The following is a 23,462-nucleotide window of genomic DNA, read 5'->3' on the forward strand; positions in this document are numbered from 1 at the left end:
ACCGATCACATAGAAAATTCTTTAAAATTGGGTCGACTCTCATTGTCGGGTATGAATAAGGAGATGGGAGATGACATGTAGTTGAGAATTTGAGATTGGCGAGAAGAAACATGATTTCATCGTTTGATCATTGGAACTTTGTTGTGTTATATATTTTTTTTTTTTACAAATGTTGTGTTATATATGTTGACATCCGATGGAATAGTGAAAAGAGCATGCAATCAAGTGAATTGATGGAGACAAGAGCTCATAGTTTAGCTAGGGCGGTCTGTTCTTGGGTTAGTCACCGTATTTTTGATTCTTATTCTTCTTGTATTGAACATTGTTTGATTAATGATAATCTTATCCTTCTTGTATTGAACATTGTTTGATTAATGATAATAGTTAACTTTGTTTCGGTCAAAAAAAAGTGAATTGATGGAGAAAAGATCACATGATTTAAATTAACAAATAACTTACACACATATATTTTCAAAATCAAAAGTGATCACATGATTTAAATTAACAAATAACTTACACACATATATTTTCAATATCAAAAGTGATATTGCTTTAATGTTGTTCATGGACATTTCAACTATGTTGTCGCCCCTATGAACCACCAGTATCATCTCCAAAAGTATTATTGTAATAAAAATAATAACAAGGGCGAGGACATAAATTAAACCCACCAAAACAAAGCTAACAAAAATGATAATTAAATCAGTCGAATCTATCTCTAAAAAATGTTTCTTTAGAACAATTTGGAAGGGTATCCCACCAAACTAAACCATCTATATAAAAACACCTGTATTGGTAATTCTATGAGCATAAACATTACCTTCTCTATAAATGTGAGAAACTCTAAATCTAAAATTTCTAATAATATGCAAACAATTCTTCCACATGTTTTTGGAGCCTCAATTTTCTCTAATATAAATCCATATATATAGAATAAATATACAATTTTTTTTGTTTACAATTATAGAATAAATATACATGATAATAATAGTAATAATAATATTATTGGAAAAATAATACTAATAATAATAATAATAAACCATCAACATCTATGTAGCTATATTGTCACCATTATACATTAATAATCTACCAAGAAGTTTTTCACATAGCTAATTTCTGTTCAACCCAGCTTTGTTTGCATCCATTGCCAATCGAATAAAGGAAGAGCCATCACCTTGCATAACCAAGTTTGGAATAAATTGGGATTCAGAGTTTCCCAAATTATGACCAACATGGTCATAATTTATGAAATGAGAATTGTAGTAATCCATAGGAGGAGCTTCATTATCATCTTGGACATTTCCTTGATTTATCATCAGTCCATTTTCATAACTTGCAGTATCCTTGATAATATTGGAATTATTTCCACCACATTGTCGAGGCTGTGTCTGGTAAAACACCTTTGAAACAACTATTTCACCATCTTTCTCTTCTTCATTACTACCAAGGTGGTATTGATGCATCACCCAATTGGTTTTCTCTGGCTTCTTTTGCCTTCCATAGTTGGTGTAGAGGACTAGTATCTTCTTGAAACCTTTCATAACACCATCAATAAAAACTGGTCTAGTTTTCCCTGTTTTGTGCCATCTTGTCTCACTTCCTTCTTCATCAGTTTGAACCTTTCTTCTTTTCCTTGTTCCTGTTGTGTATGCTTTAGATGGCCTGTGAAAGAAGTGCCTGATCTGTCCATCTTTTTTTACACCTGCATGTTATAACAAAAGACTATGAGTGTACAAAAAGTGAGTTGGATGTGTCCCTCACTTGGCCCTGACATTAGACCGAACCAATTTGTTTAGATCTAAACCCGTCTCTTAACCCGATCACACTCGATGAGGTACGAGTTCAATAAAGACACGATGACACAGAGACAACCAGAATGATCCCAAAACACGTTGTCAAATAGTAATACATGAACATTTTATTTGGAAATAAATTTAACTAACATGTAACTAAGAATTCAAAATCAAGAAACAGATCATTTAAAACAAAGAAACAGAAAACAAAGTTTCATAAAAATCAGAATTAGCACGAGAAAGCGAAAGTGTAAGACATTTTTTTTGGATAATTAGTAAAAAAAACACACATGTCCTTTTAATATTTTGGAACGGGCCAGGTAACCCGAGGGTTAACCCGAGTCTGTGTTTTATCTCTATTTTTGTCTCTAATTATTTTTTTTTGGATTCGGATCGGTCCCAATCCAAAAGCTTAAGTGTCGGCCGGATCAGGTTTTGTGACGCCACTGCCGAAAACAAACGGAAAAGAGATTTAGCTGACACAAGTACTATGATGCATGTGAATTGCGAGTAACAGATTGACATAAATGGCTTGTTGGTGAAGATATGAAAAGCTTATGAAAGAAAAAATTAATTGCATCTCCAGGATTTTGGTTAGTTCTTTCTCACTTTTCCCTTTTGATAATTATGTGCAGTTACGTTACGTCTTGACATGTGATTAATGTTTAGGGTAGTTAAGATTCAAGACACCTTTCTCATTTTTGTCTCCTTCCTTGTGCTTTATTTTCATTGGGAATAGAATGCTACTTACTTGAGTTACATAAAAACAGGAACAAAGAAAATAATAAAAACAAAATTAGTTTTCAATGTACATGTCATGAAGTCATCTTTAATTTTTGGAAGGATCATCAAGAAAAGGAATAGAAAACAAATACTTTGATTCCTTATGAGTTAAATATAATCAAATTAATCATGTGAAATTTTGTTTACACAAACTTCTATTTGGTATAATCAATCATTTGTATTATGTTAATTTTCAGGTATAGAAATATTATTGCCCATGATTAAAGAATAGTGTACACGTTTACATTTCAATGCCACCACACTGAGTTTGGTGCACTCATGCATGCAAACTTGTCGAGTTGGTTAAAAAGTCATGTGATTAGTCCTCTCATTTGCTTAATTTCTTCGAAAGATAGAATCTCTAAAGAATAATCACACACAGTTTTCGTTATCACGAGACAAATTAATGCAAGAACTAAACATGAAGCAACCTAGACGTTATTCCTTTGACTGGTAAAATATCTTATTCCAGGGTCTTTATTAAATAAATTTCTCCGCTAATTATTTCACAAACCAACCCCCAACTCTAGTTATTAAACTTTAAGGATCCATCAAAAAATACAATGTATATATTTCATAGGAGATTCTATTTATATATAAAAAAAATTCCTTCAAAAAATATATATATATAATTTTTTTTAGCCATCTATCTATATAATTTTAAAATCAGCAATTTAGTGTAGACTATATATTATAATGTCTTCGCCAAAAAGAGTAAATATATATTAAATACAATAACAATCAATTTAGTTCTTAATCAGCAAAAAAAATAGCTGTATTTTTTGGTAAACCAAATTTTATCACTGAGAATGCAAGGGGTACTCTCTAATCCGTTTCCTTCAAAAAAGTGTTATAAAAAACTAGAATTTTAACAATCAACTTTTCATTATTAAAAAAAAAAACCACTAAATTTTAGATAAAACATAATAATCGTACTTCTGATATTAATTTGTCTCTAAATTTATTTAGTAAGCAAAGATTTAAGACAAATATCAATTTTTTTTATCATTAATTGATTTTTTTCCCTAGTAGTATATGCATAAAACAGGATTTCCATAATCCAAACCATCATGCATCAAACCAGAGAAAAAGTTAGAAAGTAAAATGTTAATTAAGACCTGGTAGCTTTTCTGGATGTGTATAACAGATTCCGTTCTCTCCTTCAAGTGTTGGTATGAACTCATCAATAAGAGGATGAAGTTTGGGCACATCCAACAGAACCTTTGCTTCCAAATGCTGAAGTATCTCTTGATCATTCGGATCAAACTTCACTCCCGCCGGTAAACCCGGTAGTTCATTGATTCCACCCTATTCAATCATTCACACACAATCAATAAAGTTAAAACAATAAATAAAGTTTGGAGCGTAAGTGATTGGTGCGCCATGTGTGTGAGTGTTGAAAGTCCAGAGTACCGAGTTCGATTTCTGCTCATAAAATAAATATAATTAAAAAAAAATACAAACACTAAGGGTAATAAATAATACTATGAAAATTAAAATACCTGATCTTGGAATTCAATGTTATGGCCACATGAGGGGCAAGTTAGGGTTCGAACTTCGGTTGGTTTTGTGTCATCATCTGTAACAAGAGTACTTTCATTGCTAGTTCCAGGAATAACAGTAGATGTTATTAGTTCAATGCCCCTATCTTGATCATGTGAGTCATTGCACCATGTCATGATCTCTTCGATTGGGATTTTCCAATTCTATCAACATAAAAACAAAGCTCTTTATTTCTTCCACACCACCCTACAACAAATATCACAGATTCAGCTCCAAAATTAGTAATAATAAAAAAAAAAAAAAAACAAGAAAGAAAGAATATATAACAAAATAAAAAAGGAAAAAATAAAAGAAAAAGGGAAAGCTATATATAGCTTGTCTCTTTTGCAACATGTTTTCCCTGAATCACCTCTTATAGGAAGAGAATGGAATAAATCCTAACACTTATTCTATATGATTGAAGTGCAAAGAGGTAATAACTTGTTGTTGAGAGAGAGTTATAGAGAGAGAGAGAGAGAGAGAGAGAGAGAGAGAAGAGAAGGAATGAGGCAAAGGGAGAGGGGTGTAAGTCATAAAGAAAATAAATGTGGGACTCAAGTGGGCTCTACATATAATATATAAGGAAAAGGCTGCTTGAACGCCAAGTTTGCTTGTTTTTGTGTCCCCATATATACGCTTGTCTATATCATGGAATAAATGAGTTTGCTAAGTATTTCTAATTACTATCTTTAAAAAAAGGGTCTTGCTAACAAGTGCTCTAAGGACATTGTTTAAAGAACCCACAAGAGGAAATTATGTCTTGAAAATACAAGTCAAACACTTGTTAAAGTCATAACGTACAATTTTCAATGCAAAAGTTACTACTTTTAGATGCTTAAACAATGCCCTTAAGGCACTTGTTAGCATTTTCCTTAAAAATAAAGTATTTCTAAATTAATGTAATGTGGAAACTGTTTTTTAGACACCCAAACACTCAATATATTCAGAGTGTGAAAGGAAATAAAGAGAGTGATGTGATAGATTAGTGACGTGATAAGAAAATAAAGATAACGAAAGAGACGGGGTGGTAAATGATTGTAGGAAAATTAAAGGTATACAAATATAATTGACACTCCTTAATTGCAATTACAATTGAGAGGTGCAATAAATTTATGCTAGATTAGTGACGGAAAGACCTATGATGCCTTTAAAATCAATCGCGTGTATTTTATTAAGTGTTAAACATAAAATTCTAAAAAGGAGATAGTGGAATACACGCGATTGATTTTAATTAGTTGTGTGGGTAACTTTATTCACAATTTTCCGAAAACAACCTCGAAGTTACCTTTCACAACAATATTATAATTGTAATTGTGATCACGTTAATTAGTTGTATTCACCTATAAAGTCGGTCCAACGAATATTAAGACACGTTTTTTATGGAGAAAAAGGGTCTCTAAAAACCTTTTTAAGAATGAGATTCTTTTTAAAAAACATTGAAAATAAGATTTAACATGAACAGAAAATGGCACCATATCGGTGTTCAAACAATGGAACATAAATGACTGTTGCATGCTCACAAGATCAAATATATATTTTTTAGGTCCACAAGATCAAATATAAATCTATTAGGCACAAAATATTGATTCAACTTTTTATTCTTTTTATTATTTAAAAATATTAAAAATTAATTCTACATTTTGCATTTTTGTGAGTGTGCTTAAGACTTTTTTTTTTTTTTTAAAAAAAAGGAGTGTGATCAAGACTTTTTTATTTTTAGGGAGAGTGTGATCAAGACTTATAATCATATAAGTCTTGTGACTATATATGGAGGACCTGCTTTTCAAATTTTATCAACTGAGCTAACAAAAAAATTGTAAAATAACTAATAATAGCATATACTTTGTTTGGTGTTTTTCCTATAGAAATCTTTTTAGGTCAAAACCCTTGCTTTAGAAGTTTGGAGTACTTTAGGCTGACTCAGTTGTCCGTAATATAAAAGTTCACATTTTAACCGTAACAGTGGTTTGCTTTGAGAGTTAATTAATATTTTATACATGAATCAGAGATTAATACATCGGTACTTAACCGACAGATATGCATGTAAATAAAAAAAAATACATCGGTACTAAGTAAAGAAAACTACTGTAATGAATTAAAACACAAATTAGTAACTAAGAAAAGAAAAAAGTAGAAAAGGGTGGTGGGTAAGAGTGGAGATGGGGCAACCTGATTCTTCTTGGTTGGACGTTTCACCTCTTTAGAGTTAGAGAGAGTATATGTGTCTTGTGTGTTGAGAGTTCAGCTGCAGTGTCAAATTTGAGTGTTCTTAAAGCTATGTAAAATTTCAGACACGTACATACAAACCGACATAGAATGTAACAGATTTCACACGGGAAAAATACGTCTATGATCAGAGAAATGTATGCATCTAAGTATGCACCAACCAATAATTACACTACTACTATTCCACAAAAAAAATCAAAGAAATAAATAATTTCTCAGTTTCTTTTTTGAAGAAAAATAATATATCAGTTATTCGTCGTTTATTTAACACAATTTACACCCCTTTTGTCACGTGGACTTCTCATATTTTTTGTTAAGGAGATGGACTTCGTATTTTTTTTTTTTGAGTAAATGAACTTCTTATATTTATGATTTTTTTAAGCTAAGTGTATTAACATGTACCGAAATGTTTGATAGACATTCCAATTAGGTTGACATTTTTTTTTTGTTGAAATAATTAGGTTGAAATCCTTATAAAACAAGAACGAACTACATGCATACTTGTTATATAATACAATAAAAAAAATACATCTAGAAATGGGAGGACCAAACCATACCTATAGGAAAAAATATTAAAAAATTAATAAAACAAGGGGAAAAAAGCAAAAAATAAATAAATAACAAAATAAAAGATGGAAAACAAAACTAAAGAAAAAGTTAAGAAAATAGACATCATTTAGAATGATGAGATAATGCAACCCTAGAGCGGGTGTAGTTGTTATTTGTACTTCTTGATTTAAGATTTTTCCTCTAATTAATTCCTTGAAATGTAGGGAAGTGAATGAAACAACTTTGTCATTGCCATCAGCCCTAGCTTCCATAACTTTCTGAATAACCTCGAGATCATCATACACTACCAGGCTTAGAATAGGTTGAGAATTGGCCCATTCACATGTTTCTTTTAAATAACTTACCCTCCCCTCATGTTGAGAACATGGCGTATCATCAGTCACAAATTCAACATGCTCCTCGTTAGTCTCGTCCTTTTCATCAGTCATATTATGGTTGTAGCTTGTGTGTTTCTAATATGGGTTATAGTCTCCCAATGGCTAGGAATGTCTTTGGTATTGACGGGGGATACTTTTGTTTTGTTGAAAAGTTGTTGTTTCAAGTTCCATTCCATTTCATCGCTAAAATCACATAACCAATTCAATCATAAGCAAACTTTGATTACCTATCATTCATTCATCAAAACAACAAGAATTCATCGCCAAAGGAACACCTAGGAACATGCATGGCCATCCCCCAAGCACCCACAACACAAAGCAAGAAAAATCTTGTCCTGTGTTGGGCGCCAGGCTTGGTATGTCCAAGCACTGACTCTCTGTAACTAGGCACTAGTTGCAGCGTCAGCGCCGTGAAAAGTGTGAAATTGAGTGTTTTGGCCTCAGATTTTTCTAAAAATCACCTCAAAAGTGCTTATTAGATCCCACATACACCCAAAGTGTTTAAAATCATTTCCCAAGGTTCAAACACTTCATTTAAGCTCTTTTCAAACCTATGCAACAACAACTTATACTTCCTAGAGGTCTCAGGTTCGATTCTCCCTAGTGTCAATTTATGTGGGTTAATTTAGCTTCTTAAAAAAAAAACTTATACTTCAATTAACATGGTTTTCACTTAATTCATCATAAGTCTCAACAACAACAACTTAACACAATCAAACATAGCTTATGACATAATCAACAACATAATTCCACTGCTTTCACATACTCAATGTCATAGTAAGAAGATAGAACATAAACTTAACAGCATTCATCAACAACTTCATGAATTCCATGCAATTAAGATAAAAACTCAAATACACCAACTCATCATAATCAAACATAGATTCTCATACAACAAGATGTTTTTACCACTTTTCACATATTCAAAACAACCACAATAATTGGAGCATGAAATTAAGCTTAATTCATGTATGTACATAGTATCTGACAAGTCGTCGTGAGCTTCTCAAAGAAGCCACGCAATGAGAGAAACTTAGGCAAGAAGCTCCAGCTAAATGGTTTTGTTTTTATTTGTTTTCTTTAATAACTTTAATAACGTTTTGGGTAGTTATTAAGAAAAGATGAAAATTCCTTCATCGTCTGTGTAGGGTTTTAGGGCTTTTTTGACGATGCTATTTTTCGAGATATATACGTGTATAATGCATGATCATTTTGCGGCTTTCCCAAATGTCCACTTGTCTTGAGTTGCTGTGGATGGGGGATTATTTGGTTGAGGAGTTAGGGAAGAGCCAAAGAGGGAGAGAAATAAGTGATATATATATATATATATATATATATATATATATATATATATATATATATATATATATATATATATATATATATATATAAGACATAATGCATTTTATGTGGGGATCATGGGTGATAATTTTTTTCTTCTTCAAAGAATCAGACATAATTTTTTGTAAAAATGTGATTCGCCTTTGGTAGTTGCTACTTTCAAATACAACATATTCATCCCTTGGACGTTAAGAAATTATGCTTAAACCGCATAAAGCTCACTGCTGAAATGTGATTATTATATTTTCATATTTTTAGGGTAGAAAATACTTATGCAGATCTGTAGGATAATTTTGGTATTTCAAACCTAGAATTTGTCTGATGGAATCTAATCCCCCCATTTATTTTTGAGAATATTTATAGAGTTAGGAATCTCCTTTCTAATTATTTTTTTACCATCATAAGTTTAGTTTATGCCCCCATGTTTTGTATTTTCTATTTTGTTTTTAGGGTTAATCGTTGAAATAGCTCCTATAATATACACAAAGTCTAGAGATAGCCTCAATGATAAAACACAGATTCCACTTTGTATTTTGGGATTATTTCCATTTTGATCCTCCGACAGCCCAATCGCTCATGGACCGTTTTTCCATGTAGACATAAAGTACAGAAAGGGACATAGATGTTGAATTTTTTAATGCTTTTTTACAGGTATGTATAGGACATTAATATAAGGCATCCTACATAAAATTAGAATTTTCCGACAAGGAACAAATTGATTATCAATTTCTAAAGCGCCAAAAACTCAAAAACCAAAACAACGAAAATCTTAACTTTGAAATCATAATTTTAGCGGTTTTTTTGGTGATACCTATATAAAAATACATAGAAATGATCAGCCAAGTTTCATAAAATTCCAAAGACGCCTCTATTCGCATTTTTCTCTTGTTTATCATTAAGGCTAATAAAGAAATACAAATAATAATGAAAGGTTTATAAAAAAAATGGATTACCTCTTATTACCAACCAGATTTGTACGTGATAATTTCAACTGACCACTTCAGTGAGACAAAAGGGCAAGAATATATAATAATATTTTTTGTTTTACAAATGGTTTCTTGTAACAAGTGATAATTTTTTAAATTGAAGTAAGCAGAGTATGATGTCTTTTACATTATAAATACGTAAACAAACTATTTGATTCTATTATATTCAAAGGAAGAAGAATATGGGTGAAACTTTGAAGTTTGTTTATACTATGTCCATCTTTCTTTCACTATTTCTTGTTGTGACCAGTATTGGTAATTCCCCTTTATCATCCATTTCAAATTTTCTTATTTAGCTTATACACAATATTTTATCATCTTTTAATAGCATTTTATTATACTTGTTTCACATTACAGTAGCTGAGGAGTGGAACTCGCATAGTTGGAACTCAGAATTCTATTTGAAGAAAAGATGCAGCTCCGACTTTGATTGTCCAAGGACTATGTGCATAAAACTTTCCCTTGCGAGATGCTTTAATGACTTTTGTCACTGCTATTAATAGTTAAGTTGAAAATAATTTGTTTCTTTTAAAGCCTATAATTTTATTTTGGTTTAAATGTGTAATTGGTCCCTGCACTTTCAACAGATTTTGGCATTGGTCCCTGCACTTTTTTTTGTTTGGCATTGGTCCCTGCACTTTGTAAAAATATTGGCATTGGTCCCTGCACTTTTTTTGTTTGGCATGGTCCCTGCACTTTGTAAAAATATTGGTATTGGTCCCTGCACTTTGGACAAATATTGGTATTGGTGCCACGTGGCATGAAATGATTGGGATCAATACCAAAATTTTTACAAAGTGCAGGGACCAATAACAATATTTTTACAAAGTGCAGGGATCAATGTCAAACAAAAAAAAGCGCAGGGACCAATGACAATATTTTTACAAAGTGCAAGGACCAATGCCAAACAAAAAAAAGTGCAGGGACCAATGCCAAAATCTATTGAAAGTGCAAGGACCAATTACACATTTAAACCTTTTATTTTTATCTCATTTTTACTCTTGTTATTTCTCTCACACTTTCATTTATACTTTTCAGAAGTTTTGATTTCAATGATAGGACAAGAAGAATAACACATGACAAATTAATAGTCACAAAACAACTATTGTATTATAAGTTGTCCAACACAATAAAATAATGTAAAATTTATTCAATTGAGATTGATAAAATAAAATATTATAACATATATGAACCCTAGGTCAAATATGTTTTTATCGGTATGAATTGAGTTAAAAAAACAAGTGCATGTTCCAATAAATATGAAAGACTTATGATTGATTAACTAATTTAAGTACTATATAAAATTATAGTTATTGTTTATATAGTGGGTAAGCTACGGAGTGGGTTGGACACTAGAGTTTTCGTATCCGCGTTCATATCCGTTCACTTTTAAATTTGCGAATAATTATTCAAGCCTAGACCCAACAATGTGGGTATTTACTCGCCCATCATGAGTTTTTTTTTTTTTTTTGTGATCGCCTATTGTATTTGGGTCCAATTGTCCTCCTTATGAATCCCCTCAAGAACATTTATACTTTCGGTTCCAATCACAAACACAACCACATAATAACTTCCACGGCAAGACATAATTTTAATTTTTCAGTCAATTCTTAAACGCTATGTGGGGCACACTTAAAGAAGACTTTCTATGTGATATCAAGATGGTAGTTCTTTCATGCAATCATCCGTCGAAAATGCACAACCAAAAGGTCCATGATATTCCACCCGCGACGTTAGACATCGGGCATGTAGCACATATAGACATTTGTAGTTCTCTATTTGTCTTAATAATTATTAATTTGTAATATTTTGTTATGAATATTATTACTATATTTTTAAAATATATTTTAAACGTCCTCGTGAGCTTAACTCAGTTGGTATGGACAATGCATAAAATATGCAAGGTTCGGAGTTCAAACCCCGGCCACCGCCAAAAAAATATATTTTAAATATTAAAGTAAATTTTTATTGACAAAAATATTTTTTAAATTGACAATAAAATAAAATATAAAACAACCCAAAAAAAGAAGCAAAAAACGAAGAAAAGAAATCATGAATGCGCCCAATGGAAGGCCGCACTCGTACCTTCAAATCCAAATTGGGGCAGATTTGTACATATATTTTTAACCGAGACATTTTGGAAATAAAATCACACAAGTATGGCACATGGGAAAAAATTCTCTAAATAAAGCTTATGGCCAATTTTAGTGTGTTAACCTTGTCGTGATTCAAACCTTATAACTCTTTTAATCCTTTAACTCGATAAAGTGAGCTAACTCACCCCCCTATGACCACTATTTATTGCTATAACATTTGTTTATTTTACTTTTTGAAAGGGGCTATGCTTTTTATTATGACATTGAAGGATTGAGTTTGTGGTACGTGATTCCACTTGAGAATGAGATAATGCAATAACTCAAGGATTCACATTTTACAAATGCAACAACTCAACGTTTCCTATTACTATATTCTTATTTCATTAGTTCTTTGAATCATGCATGTATATTCATAAGGAAATTTCTAAGTTGAATTGATTTTTGTAGGTTATATATCTAGGTTATATCAATGTCATTCTTTGCTCTGCAAAGCTCAGATTTTGTTCTTTATTTTTTCTTGGTTTTGTCGTCGGAATAGCAATAATATGATTAGTTTTATTTTATAAAGCAATTTATGTTAGTTTTCTTTTGACGTTCCTTTTGCTTGTTATGGCTTTAATTTCTTAGTCAGAATAAAGCACAAATTTGTAGCATGAAAAGAATTAGCATGAGTTCTTATTGTTTGTTCTGATCCTAGATGTTATATTAGGTTGGATATCTAACTATGAAAAAGGTGTTGTTATCGTCTTATGCACCTTGCATTTTTCAATGTTCTTCTTCATGATAGGTTTTTATCAATGAGGTGAGTGGAAACTGGAAGGTAAGAGTTTTTGGAGTTATGCAGATTTGTCATTACCTGCTTTACTAATTTGACAGCCACTGAAAAACTTTGGTGCATGCCATTTTGGCTCAAGTTCCATTTTGAATTTTTCTATGAATCAGTACCATCCAAGATGTCTGTTGATTAATTAAATACACATTATTTAAGTACTATATTTCTAACATTGTATATTCAAGTAGAACATTTAGGGCTCAATTTCTGTGTAGTAAAATGTGTCAAAATTATTCACTCTGAAGATTACTGTATTAGCTACTTGTTTGCCAATTACTACTGAGGAAATTATTGACATATTAATATGGTTCTTCTGCTAGAGTGGGATTCCTTACGATTGTATTTCATTTTTATCCATATTGTTGTACCGAGATTTTAGGGTTTTGAAGTGTGTTCGGATGGAAGTACAATGCGTGTATATAGAATAAAAAAGTTTTTTTCTTTTTTTTTTTGGTTACAATGCTAAGGAAAAACAAAAAGAGAAAAAAGAGACTAAAACAGAAACTTAAGCTCTAGGGAAAAGAGTTCCTATTGTAGGTAAAATTAGACATAGAATTATTATAAGATAATAAACAACAAGAAATATTAGCATCAAATTAATAGAACTCTAAATACAATAGAATAGAGAATAAGTGAACTTATCGATTATTGACTGAGGCGTGCACGAAGCACTGGGCTTAAGAGTATTTCGCCACCCCGGATAAGTTACCCGATGCAGTAGGTCTCATAGCTAGTACTCTCCAGGATACAACAGTCACATCTTGCTAGCACCGCACGTGAATTAGCAAGGTCTCAGAAACAACTTTTGGATGCTAATGGGAACTTAATTATTATTAAAACTTTTACGCATTGTTGCTGTGTAATATAAGAAAAGGAAGAAGAGAGTAGTGAAACTATACATCTAACCCCAAAGACCTCAATTTCCTTTATATGTGCAATTAAATTTTTAATGTTGCAATTCCTAGTAATTAGGATACCAAGTAAACCCAGCAACCGCTAGTTTGACCAAGCAATTAAGCAACAAGAAAACGTGTATCAATTAATAGTAATTAATATTATTATTAACTAAAATAAATTACTAATAATTAATAATAATAAACTTTAAAATAAATTATCAACTAAAATTCTAACAATCCCCCACAATTTATTTTAAAGTTTTAGCTGTTCCCAAGAGCGTGAAAAATCAATGCATAAGTACTAGTGTCTTTTGGACTATGAACTAGCACATAGAGCAAATGAAATTTGACCCACTAGAATGTCGGTGAGATTATAACCTCTATGAACCTCATTCCGTATGTGAATCAGTGACCTCATCACTCACATTGATCTCTCGTCCAAAGTTTGTTCAACGCGATGTGGTGCATTTTGGCCTTGCACCTATGCCTGGATTTCATGAGTGGCTCTAGAAAATCTGCCCAAGCTTTCATAGAGGCGGCCCCACCTCCAACACTCATATAGGTAAATCTATCAAGTGTACACCACAGTCAAGTACACCACTCAAATGTATGAGCTATAGATTTATTAAGAGTATGAACTCAACCTACCACGCTGTAGTATACACTATCCTACATTATAGGGATGAATTCTCAAAAATAAAATGGATAGTGTCTCATCAAATTGACAAGTGACTTGTTCTTACCCATATGAACATAACCTTGCGAATTTTCACAATTTATGTTGGGTTACCATCACTCTCAATTTTTGTATTGGACATAATTTATCCCCCTTCGATGTAAATATATTTTTCACTATACAGCTGTATCACAAATAATACATTGACCAAGACGTCTCTCAGTCAGTATCTCATATATATTATCAAATCATCATCTATGATATATTATCATAGGTTTGCTGAAATAAATTCTAAGCAACAATACCCCCACATAGGAGAAAATTAAATCTACATTTAGATTTATTATACAGGTCTACTTGAAAATACTTTCAAGTGATAACGCCCCCACATTGGGTAAATATAAATTCATGTGTGAATTTTATTCAAGTCTACTTAAATTATTTTTCAAGTGACGACACCCCCACATTGGGGAAAATAAATCGACACATAGATAAATCAAACATCATTGCATTATTTTAATACAATGGATAATCCACAATATTACACCAATATTTTACGGTGTATCTCAATATATATCTCATGTGTTTAGCAAGTGCCACAAAATATAGTCTGCTTAAATTAATTTTAAGCGACAACAAAACATCTCTATTGCACTTGTTTCACTCATGCATATCATATATGTATCTTCATGCTTCAGCAGCAACTAATGTAGTGCATCACTTAAATATCAGTTAGTGCAGAATATAAATAATGTACATCTAAATTACATTAATACATATGTCACCACTGAGTGCATAACCAAATTATTTAGCTTAATGCAAACAAACTTTAATTAATCATATACATACTATATAGTTGTAACATGCATGATCATAAACTAATTCCTCCACATGCAGCACTCACGTCATTCCCAAAAATATAAATTTATCATACAATGATTTTCATTGATATATACACACAAGTCAAATTAAATTATCCTGATAATTTAAATACATTGGTATGTATGCATGGATCAGTTGTACACAACTAAACTATATACTAATTAAGTTTTTCCAAACTGAAATAAATATATACATGTACATGTGCTTATAAACGCTTAATAAAATATAATCATAGAATATGAAGTACAAGAAATTCTAATATTTGCAATGGTATATGATAATCAGAGTTTCATAAACTATGTAGTATTCTAGAATTTCTACACATTCAAAGGAGACATAAAAAACCTCATGCAGCGGTGTAACATGGTTTTATACATGTTATCATAAATTGCAAGTAACACAGCAACATGCCTTACTACAAGATTTTAATCACAAAAGTAATCATAAAAGAAACAAAGGTTGTGATTTTCAATTACACTATATAATCATTATATTTATAGACAAATTGAACCATTTTCACATGTTGCATATAAGTAATCTAAACTCATATATCCATTTTTTTTTTCCCAATTAGTTGTAAGATAATATATCAAACACAATTTCTCACCAACGATGAAATAATAGTAATCAAAGCAAATTTTAACATATTATTTTAACCAAATATTTGATACACGTATCCACAAATTCATAAACACAAAGAAATCTTCAATTAACCACGAAGCTAGTAGAATCAAACAGATAGAACCTGGATGGAGTTTATTTATTATAATTTGCAGAAACTTATTCGCCAATTCTGTCTGCAGCAATTACTTCACCACGTAATGTTATAACTTAGTTTTACAAGCATATTCTGATTCATCAAAATAAAACAAAGTTAGACATTGAGAGAAAATAGTAATAAGAGTTCTCTTAAAAGAATACTAGTGGTTCAAGATCATAAACACATGCAGGTGCCAATACTCTCAAGCACCGATCAATTGGATCAAGAAAAGCAACCAAACAATTCTTACTTTCAATTCTCAAAATTTCATTTTCATCAACAAATAATTCATAAACCAAATCTAAAATAAAATTAATAACAATTCTATGTCAAGCAAAATACTCTTAAGATTGTAGGTAAAATTAGACATAGAATTATTATAAGATAATAAACAACAAGAAATATTAGCATCAAATTAATAGAACTCTAAATACAATAGAATAGAGAATAAGTGAACTTATCGATTATTGACTGAGGCGTGCACGAAGCACTGGGCTTAAGAGTATTTCGCCACCCCGGATAAGTTACCCGATGCAGTAGGTCTCATAGCTAGTACTCTCCAGGATACAACAGTCACATCTTGCTAGCACCGCACGTGAATTAGCAAGGTCTCAGAAACAACTTTTGGATGCTAATGGGAACTTAATTATTATTAAAACTTTTACGCATTGTTGCTGTGTAATATAAGAAAAGGAAGAAGAGAGTAGTGAAACTATACATCTAACCCCAAAGACCTCAATTTCCTTTATATGTGCAATTAAATTTTTAATATTGCAATTCCTAGTAATTAGGATACCAAGTAAACCCAGCAACCGCTAGTTTGACCAAGCAATTAAGCAACAAGAAAACGTGTATCAATTAATAGTAATTAATATTATTATTAACTAAAATAAATTACTAATAATTAATAATAATAAACTTTAAAATAAATTATCAACTAAAATTCTAACACCTATAGCATCAAATCTAATTAAATCAAGAAGCTCATGAGGAGGGGAGGCATGAACTAGGCACTCTTCATTCGACGAAGCTCCCAATTTGGCCATGAAGTCCGCGCATTGGTTTCCTTCTCGGAGACAATGATGAACGGAAAAGTTGTGAACTGTTGGAACATGTGTGGAAATTGAGTAAAAAGGCTAAACACAAATTCCCATGTTGGGTAGAACTAGTGTTGTGTGAATTGAAAAAAGTGGAAGTCCCACATCGGATGGAACACACACATTAGTAGTGTTTATAAAGTGGGGGTGTACCTCTAATTAATGGGGGTACATAAACACTAGAGAAAAAATATATATTGATATATATTTTATTATTTGGAAATGATAAATTAAATAATTAATTTAATCATTATTAGAAAGTGTTTTTTTAGTCCCCAAGTTTTGCTAAAATATTTTGGTACATAATATAATATACTTTTGTACTAAATTTAATATATTTTAGTACTCAATTAAGATATTTTTGTACTAGATCTAATATGTGAATTACTTAATCGCAAAGTAATATGTTACTTGTTCCCAAAGTTTCTCATATTACTTGTTCCCAAAGTTTCTCACTTATTAGTTGTGAATTTTCCCTATAAATAGAGAACTCACATAGTGCATTCCACACACCAAAGAGTTTCATTGAGTTGTCGGGAACTCTTTCTCTCTTCTCCCTTTCTTGACTTGTGTTGATGAGTCTTTCCTCTCTTCTCCCTCCTTCGACTTGTTTAACAAGTCATTCTCCTTTTTCTACTCCTTTCTGTCCCTTCGGAATTAAGAGTGTTCTTAAGACCATAGTCCCTTTTCGGTTTAATGTCCCTTCGGAATTAAGAATGGTCTTAAGTTCATAGTCCCTTCGGTAATATATGTCCCTTCGGAATAAAGAGTACTTTTAAGATCATAGTCCCTATTTGGAATAATAATGTCTCGTCAGAATCAAGAATGATCTTAACGGTATATAAATATTATAACAATATTTTTCTATTTGAGGAGAAATGGTGGTAACACCATATTTGAGTGGTCATAGTACCATATTGATAGTTTGGAGAACTTAAGGGTTAGAATGGTGGAAACACCATATTTGAGTGGTCTTAGCACCATAATAGAATGGTAATAATATCATATTAAAGTGGTTTCAGTATTAAAGAGTGGTCTTAGTACCATATTTGAGGGTGTAATTCTCGAACGGTTTTCTACGGTGCAGTAGTTAACCGCACAGTTGTAGCTGGGCTTGTTTTATCCTGGAGGCGGCGTGGTTGATAGTCTACCTTGCACAACTTTGGGTAGTGCCACGAAACGTCTTAAAGAGAGCGACCTGGTCGTGACTCAACCTAGTAACAACTTCGGTAGATAGTAGAATTTGGAAATCCAAATACAATAGTTTGGAAATCCAAAAACAACAATTTTAAGACGTTTCGATCTACTATGTCTACCGAAGAAGTTACTTATTGAGGTTCAATTGTCCTTAAATAGATTAAGGATAAATCAAGCTATAGAAATACATATTTTGACTGAAACGATGAAGTGATTGTTGTTATAAACAACAACACTAAGAAATTCACATATGCGACTTTGAAATTTATATTCAAAAGTCAGAACCGCATTCTGAATAAATACCTTTAGCTATTTTGAGATTAGAACCCTCATGTGTTGCTTTGTTTGACGCATCGTCCTTAAATTCTCTACTTGACAATTTGAAAATACAAAAATATGACATAACAAACTAGTGGCAACAACAAATCGTCGATCAAGTATTGAATTTCTTTTGTATTGTGCGATGGCAAATGAAAGTGATGCTAAGGTCCTAAATTTGAAGGTTGAGTGTACCACGTCAGAAACATAATGTGCCTGCTTTACCAAAACCAATTTCAATTTTCACATTGAACTATTTATTTGGTAAATTAAAGCATAAGCGTATCGTTATGATTTTGATTATAAATATGAACTCGAGCACTCAATTATTTTAGGATTTTGATCCTATAAGAACAGGTCTAGTGACTTGTACTCTATGCATTCTTGTGGAAAAAGATTGCACCTTTAATGGTAGATTCAAAATTAAAATTCTCCTTCTATTTTATTAGTTGTGTGATTTTAATATTTGACATATCAAAATTGATCACGAACAAGCTTTTAATTTTAAATTTGAGTAACTTGGATTTAATTCCAACGTTATAATTAGACAAATTTTATTTATTGCAGTCAAGATATATGAACCAAAGTTCATATAAATCAGAATTTAGAGAATATGAATCTCTAAACATAATAAATTATGATATGTGTGAATTTGATGACACATAAATTAGAAATGATAAAATGATGTTTTTATCATATTTATTGATGACTGTGAATTTTGGAAAATAAAATTGATATGCTTGAATGTTCAATTTTTATAACGAAAATTGAAATTTATAGAGTACCCAAGTCTAAGAATAAAAATTCTAATTAAGAAATTTTTGAAGAAAAGACAACCTAACTTGTCTTATTTTTTGAACTTGGGATTGTCTGAACTATATTTGGATTCTGGACCCCGAGAGTTGAACTTATTAGTAGAGCTTATGAATGTGTATTCATCGGGTATGCGATAAAATAACGAAACATATAGGTTTTATGACCTAAATGTTAAAGTGATCATAGAATTTAAAAGATGTCGATTTCTATGTAAATGTTTACCCCTTTAACTAAAGAATAGTGGGGGCACTAGTGGGGGCTCTAATGGGAGCACGACATTAGTGGGGGCAAAATAAATTCCCTTCTAAAAATTAAGAACTAGTGGGGACACTATATCTAATCACATTCATGTAATTAGAAATAGTTATGAGAACATCGTACGGGATGTTATAGAACCTCAAAGAGGTAAGAAAGCAAGAATTGCTAAAGAGTATGGACCTTATGGTTTATACATTGGAAGAAGATCCATTAAGCTTTAAAGAAGCTATATCCTCATTGGATGTTGAATTATGGCAAGAAGCAATAAACGATGAAATGGATTTTCTAGAGTCTAACAAAACATGACACTTGGTTGACTTGTCTCATAGTTGCAAAACCAATCGGTTGTATTTGGATTTTGGAAAAAGGAACTAAAACCTGATGGTACGGTTGATGAATACAAGGCTCTCCTTGTAGTCAAAGGTTTTAGACAAAGAGAAAAATATAGACTTCTTCGACATTTATTCACCAGTCACGAAAATCATATCCATAAGAGTACTAGTCCCTTTAGCCGCCGTTCATAACTCGATAGTACTCCAAATGGATGTGAAAGTTGCCTCTTTTTATGGTGAACTAGAAGAAGAAATCTATATGAAACAACCTGAAAGTTTTGCGATTCATGGACAAGAAAACAAGGTCTGTAAGTTAGATAATTATTTGTATGGTCTAAAATAAACTCTTAAGGAATAACATGAAAAATTTGGCATTCTAATGCTATCGAATGAGTATAAAGTGAATGAAAGTGACAAATAATATTTGCACGATCATATGTCTCTATGAAGACGACTTGCTCATAGTTGATTTAAAGATTCATGTTATGAATTATGTGAAATCATTGTTTATCAATAACATTGACAAGAAAGACCCAGACAAAGTTGAAGTTCTTAAGGAAATATTATTATTTCACCGTAAACTTGCAATCATATATTATGATCCAAGTGTAAGAACACTTGAGATGGAGTTAAACAAATAAAATATGCGAGCATCATTGGTCGTTGGCAGTCCTTAGGTAAGCCACTGAATGTATTAGACCCGACATTGCCGATGTCGTAAAACTCTTGTGCAAGTTTACTAGTAGACAGATGAGAAGCATTGCCATGCTATAGAAAGAGTCATGAGGTGCCTTAAGAAGATTATGACTCTAAGATTACTTCACTAGGAGTAACCTATTGTACTTAAATGGTACAAGATATAAAATAGAACATCTTTCAGATGAATATTTAGCGACTAGTGTTTGCATATTGAGCATCACTAGAGGAGTTGTTTGTTAAAACAAATGATATTGACTCAGTCCACTATGGAATGAATCTGAGATGAGAACACTAGAGAAAACTAGTGGAGAAGCAAGTTGACAAGATGCTTGCTAATTGAGATCCCTTAGTGGATAAAACCGTTTCCAGAAGTGTTAATTCATTGTGATAGTCTGCAGCTATTACAAAAAATTGAGAATCGTTAGAGACGATAATTAAGGCATGAACACATAAAGGATTAGATAGCTAGCTACTCTCAAAAGGAACGATTAAAGTAGATCATGTACGTACTGATAAAGAATTAGTCAAGCCTTTGACGAAAGGAATTACTAAAAAGAAAGTCCTAAACACATCCAATATGATGGGACTAATGCCCAAAGGTCACAAGTGATGGTAACCCGACCTACATGACTGGAGATCCCAAGAAATAGGTTCAATGGGTAATAACAAGTCACAAGTGATAGAACATGCTATGTTAAAAGTAAGAAAGCATGATTCCTGCAGCGATAGAGGGATGGGATAATAGAAACTCTTAATGAGATCTATACTCTATCTTGAGTGGAATACATAGCTACAAGAGTACTCTTGATAGACTCACCTATACGACTGTGGAACTAAGGGCCGGTTCCTATGGGATTCGGGGCAGAATACCTAGAGCGTTCGTTAAAACCGGGATACACGTGCAAGGCCATAAACGCACGAGCTTTTAGAATACACCTTATGAAAAGGTTTGTGTGTGGGTTCTATGTCTGAGATAGAGTTCAATGTTGTAAGCAAATCTTGTTAATCAGAATTTTACTCACTATGCAAAGGTTCAAGTTGTAGGCGACACCTTTGTTTACTAGCAAATCTTATGGAGACGTTTTTGACGTTACTTCTGAAACCATTTTTTAAATTCAAGTGGGGGATTGTTGGAACATGTGTGGAAATTGAGTAAAAAGACTAAACACAAATTCCCATGTTGAGTAGAACTAGTGTTGTGTGAATTGAAAAAAGTGGAAGTCCCACATCGGATGGAACACACACATTAGTAGTGTTTATATAGTGGGGGTGTACCTCTAATTAATGGGGGTACATAAGCACTAGAGAAAAAATATATATTGATATATATTTTATTATTTGGAAATGATAAATTAAATAATTAATTTAATCATTATTAGAAAGTGCTTTCTTAGTCCCCAAGTTTTGCTAAAATATTTTGGTACATAATATAATATATTTTTGTACTAAATTTAATATATTTTAGTACTCAATTAAGATATTTTTGTACTAGATCTAATATGTGAATTACTTAATAGCAAAGTAATATGTTACTTGTTCCCAAAGTTTCTCATATTACTTGTTCCCAAAGTTTCTCACTTATTAGTTATGAATTTTCCCTATATATAGAGAACTCACATAGTGCATTCCACACACCAAAGAGTTTCATTGAGTTGTCGGGAACTCTTTCTCTCTTATCCCTTTCTTGACTTGTGTTGATGAGTCTTTCCTCTCTTCTCCCTCCTTCGACTTGTTTAACAAGTCATTCTCCTTTTTCTACTCCTTTCTGTCCCTTCGGAATTAAGAGTGTTCTTAAGACCATAGTCCCTTTTCGGTTTAATGTCCCTTCGGAATTAAGAATGGTCTTAAGTTCATAGTCCCTTCGGTAATATATGTCCCTTCGGAATAAAGAGTACTTTTAAGATCATAGTCCCTATTTGGAATAATAATGTCCCGTCAGAATCAAGAATGATCTTAACGGTATATAAATATTATAACAATATTTTTCTATTTGAGGAGAAATGGTGGTAACACCATATTTGAGTGGTCATAGTACCATATTGATAGTTTGGAGAACTTAAGGGTTAGAATGGTGGAAACACCATATTTGAGTGGTCTTAGCACCATAATAGAATGGTAATAATATCATATTAAAGTGGTTTCAGTATTAAAGAGTGGTCTTAGTACCATATTTGAGGGTGTAATTCTCGAACGGTTTTCTACGGTGCAGTAGTTAACCGCACAGTTGTAGCTGGGCTTGTTTTATCCTGGAGGCGGCGTGGTTGATAGTCTACCTTGCACAACTTTGGGTAGTGCCACGAAACGTCTTAAAGAGAGCGACCTGGTCGTGACTCAACCTAGTAACAACTTCGGTAGATAGTAGAATTTGGAAATCCAAATACAATAGTTTGGAAATCCAAAAACAACAATTTTAAGACGTTTCGATCTACTATGTCTACCGAAGAAGTTACTTATTGAGGTTCAATTGTCCTTAAATAGATTAAGGATAAATCAAGCTATAGAAATACATATTTTGACTGAAACGATGAAGTGATTGTTGTTATAAACAACAACACTAAGAAATTCACATATGCGACTTTGAAATTTATATTCAAAAGTCAGAACCGCATTCTGAATAAATACCTTTAGCTATTTTGAGATTAGAACCCTCATGTGTTGCTTTGTTTGACGCATCGTCCTTAAATTCTCTACTTGACAATTTGTAAATACAAAATTATGACATAACAAACTAGTGGCAACAACAAATCGTCGGTCAAGTATTGAATTTCTTTTGTATTGTGCGATGGCAAATGAAAGTGATGCTAAGGTCCTAAATTTGAAGGTTGAGTGTACCACGTCAGAAACATAATGTGCCTGCTTTACCAAAACCAATTTCAATTTTCACATTGAACTATTTATTTGGTAAATTAAAGCATAAGCGTATCGTTATGATTTTGATTATAAATATGAACTCGAGCACTCAATTATTTTAGGATTTTGATCCTA

General features: G+C 32.0%; 1 protein-coding gene and 1 long non-coding RNA gene across 2 annotated transcripts; one reads left to right on the plus strand and one right to left on the minus strand.

Annotated features, from left to right (window-relative positions):
- Positions 1–903: 903 nt before the first annotated feature.
- On the minus strand, positions 904–4,667 carry LOC146932276 (NAC domain-containing protein 10-like). The gene is made up of 4 exons (XM_085703930.1): positions 4,489–4,667; positions 4,079–4,325; positions 3,695–3,884; positions 904–1,702 (listed from the first exon to the last, which is right to left on the minus strand). The coding sequence occupies exons 2-4, from the start codon at positions 4,253–4,255 to the stop codon at positions 1,110–1,112; spliced, it is 960 nt and encodes a 319-aa protein (XP_085560056.1). The 5' UTR covers positions 4,256–4,325; positions 4,489–4,667; the 3' UTR covers positions 904–1,109.
- A 5,050-nt stretch (positions 4,668–9,717) lies between these two features.
- Positions 9,718–10,838, plus strand: LOC146932277 (uncharacterized). Its single transcript, XR_015007042.1, has 3 exons — positions 9,718–9,873; positions 9,976–10,120; positions 10,657–10,838. It is a non-coding gene; the product is annotated as an uncharacterized LOC146932277 (long non-coding RNA).
- The last annotated feature ends 12,624 nt before the right edge of the window (positions 10,839–23,462 follow it).

The sequence above is a fragment of the Medicago sativa genome, chromosome 4, assembly GCF_051527215.1.
Source record: "Medicago sativa cultivar Bolivia chromosome 4, Bolivia_mono, whole genome shotgun sequence".
Lineage (NCBI taxonomy): Eukaryota > Viridiplantae > Streptophyta > Magnoliopsida > Fabales > Fabaceae > Medicago > Medicago sativa.

Bases quoted from the DNA above. Each gene is read 5' to 3' on its own strand.
- LOC146932276 (XM_085703930.1), bottom strand. From the start codon at position 4,255: ATGACATGGTGCAATGACTCACATGATCAAGATAGGGGCATTGAACTA. The intron at 3,885-4,078 runs GTATTTTAATTT...ATGATTGAATAG, and splicing joins ACATTGAATTCCAAGATCAG to GGTGGAATCAATGAACTACC. The intron at 1,703-3,694 runs GTCTTAATTAAC...TATAACATGCAG, and splicing joins ACATCCAGAAAAGCTACCAG to GTGTAAAAAAAGATGGACAG.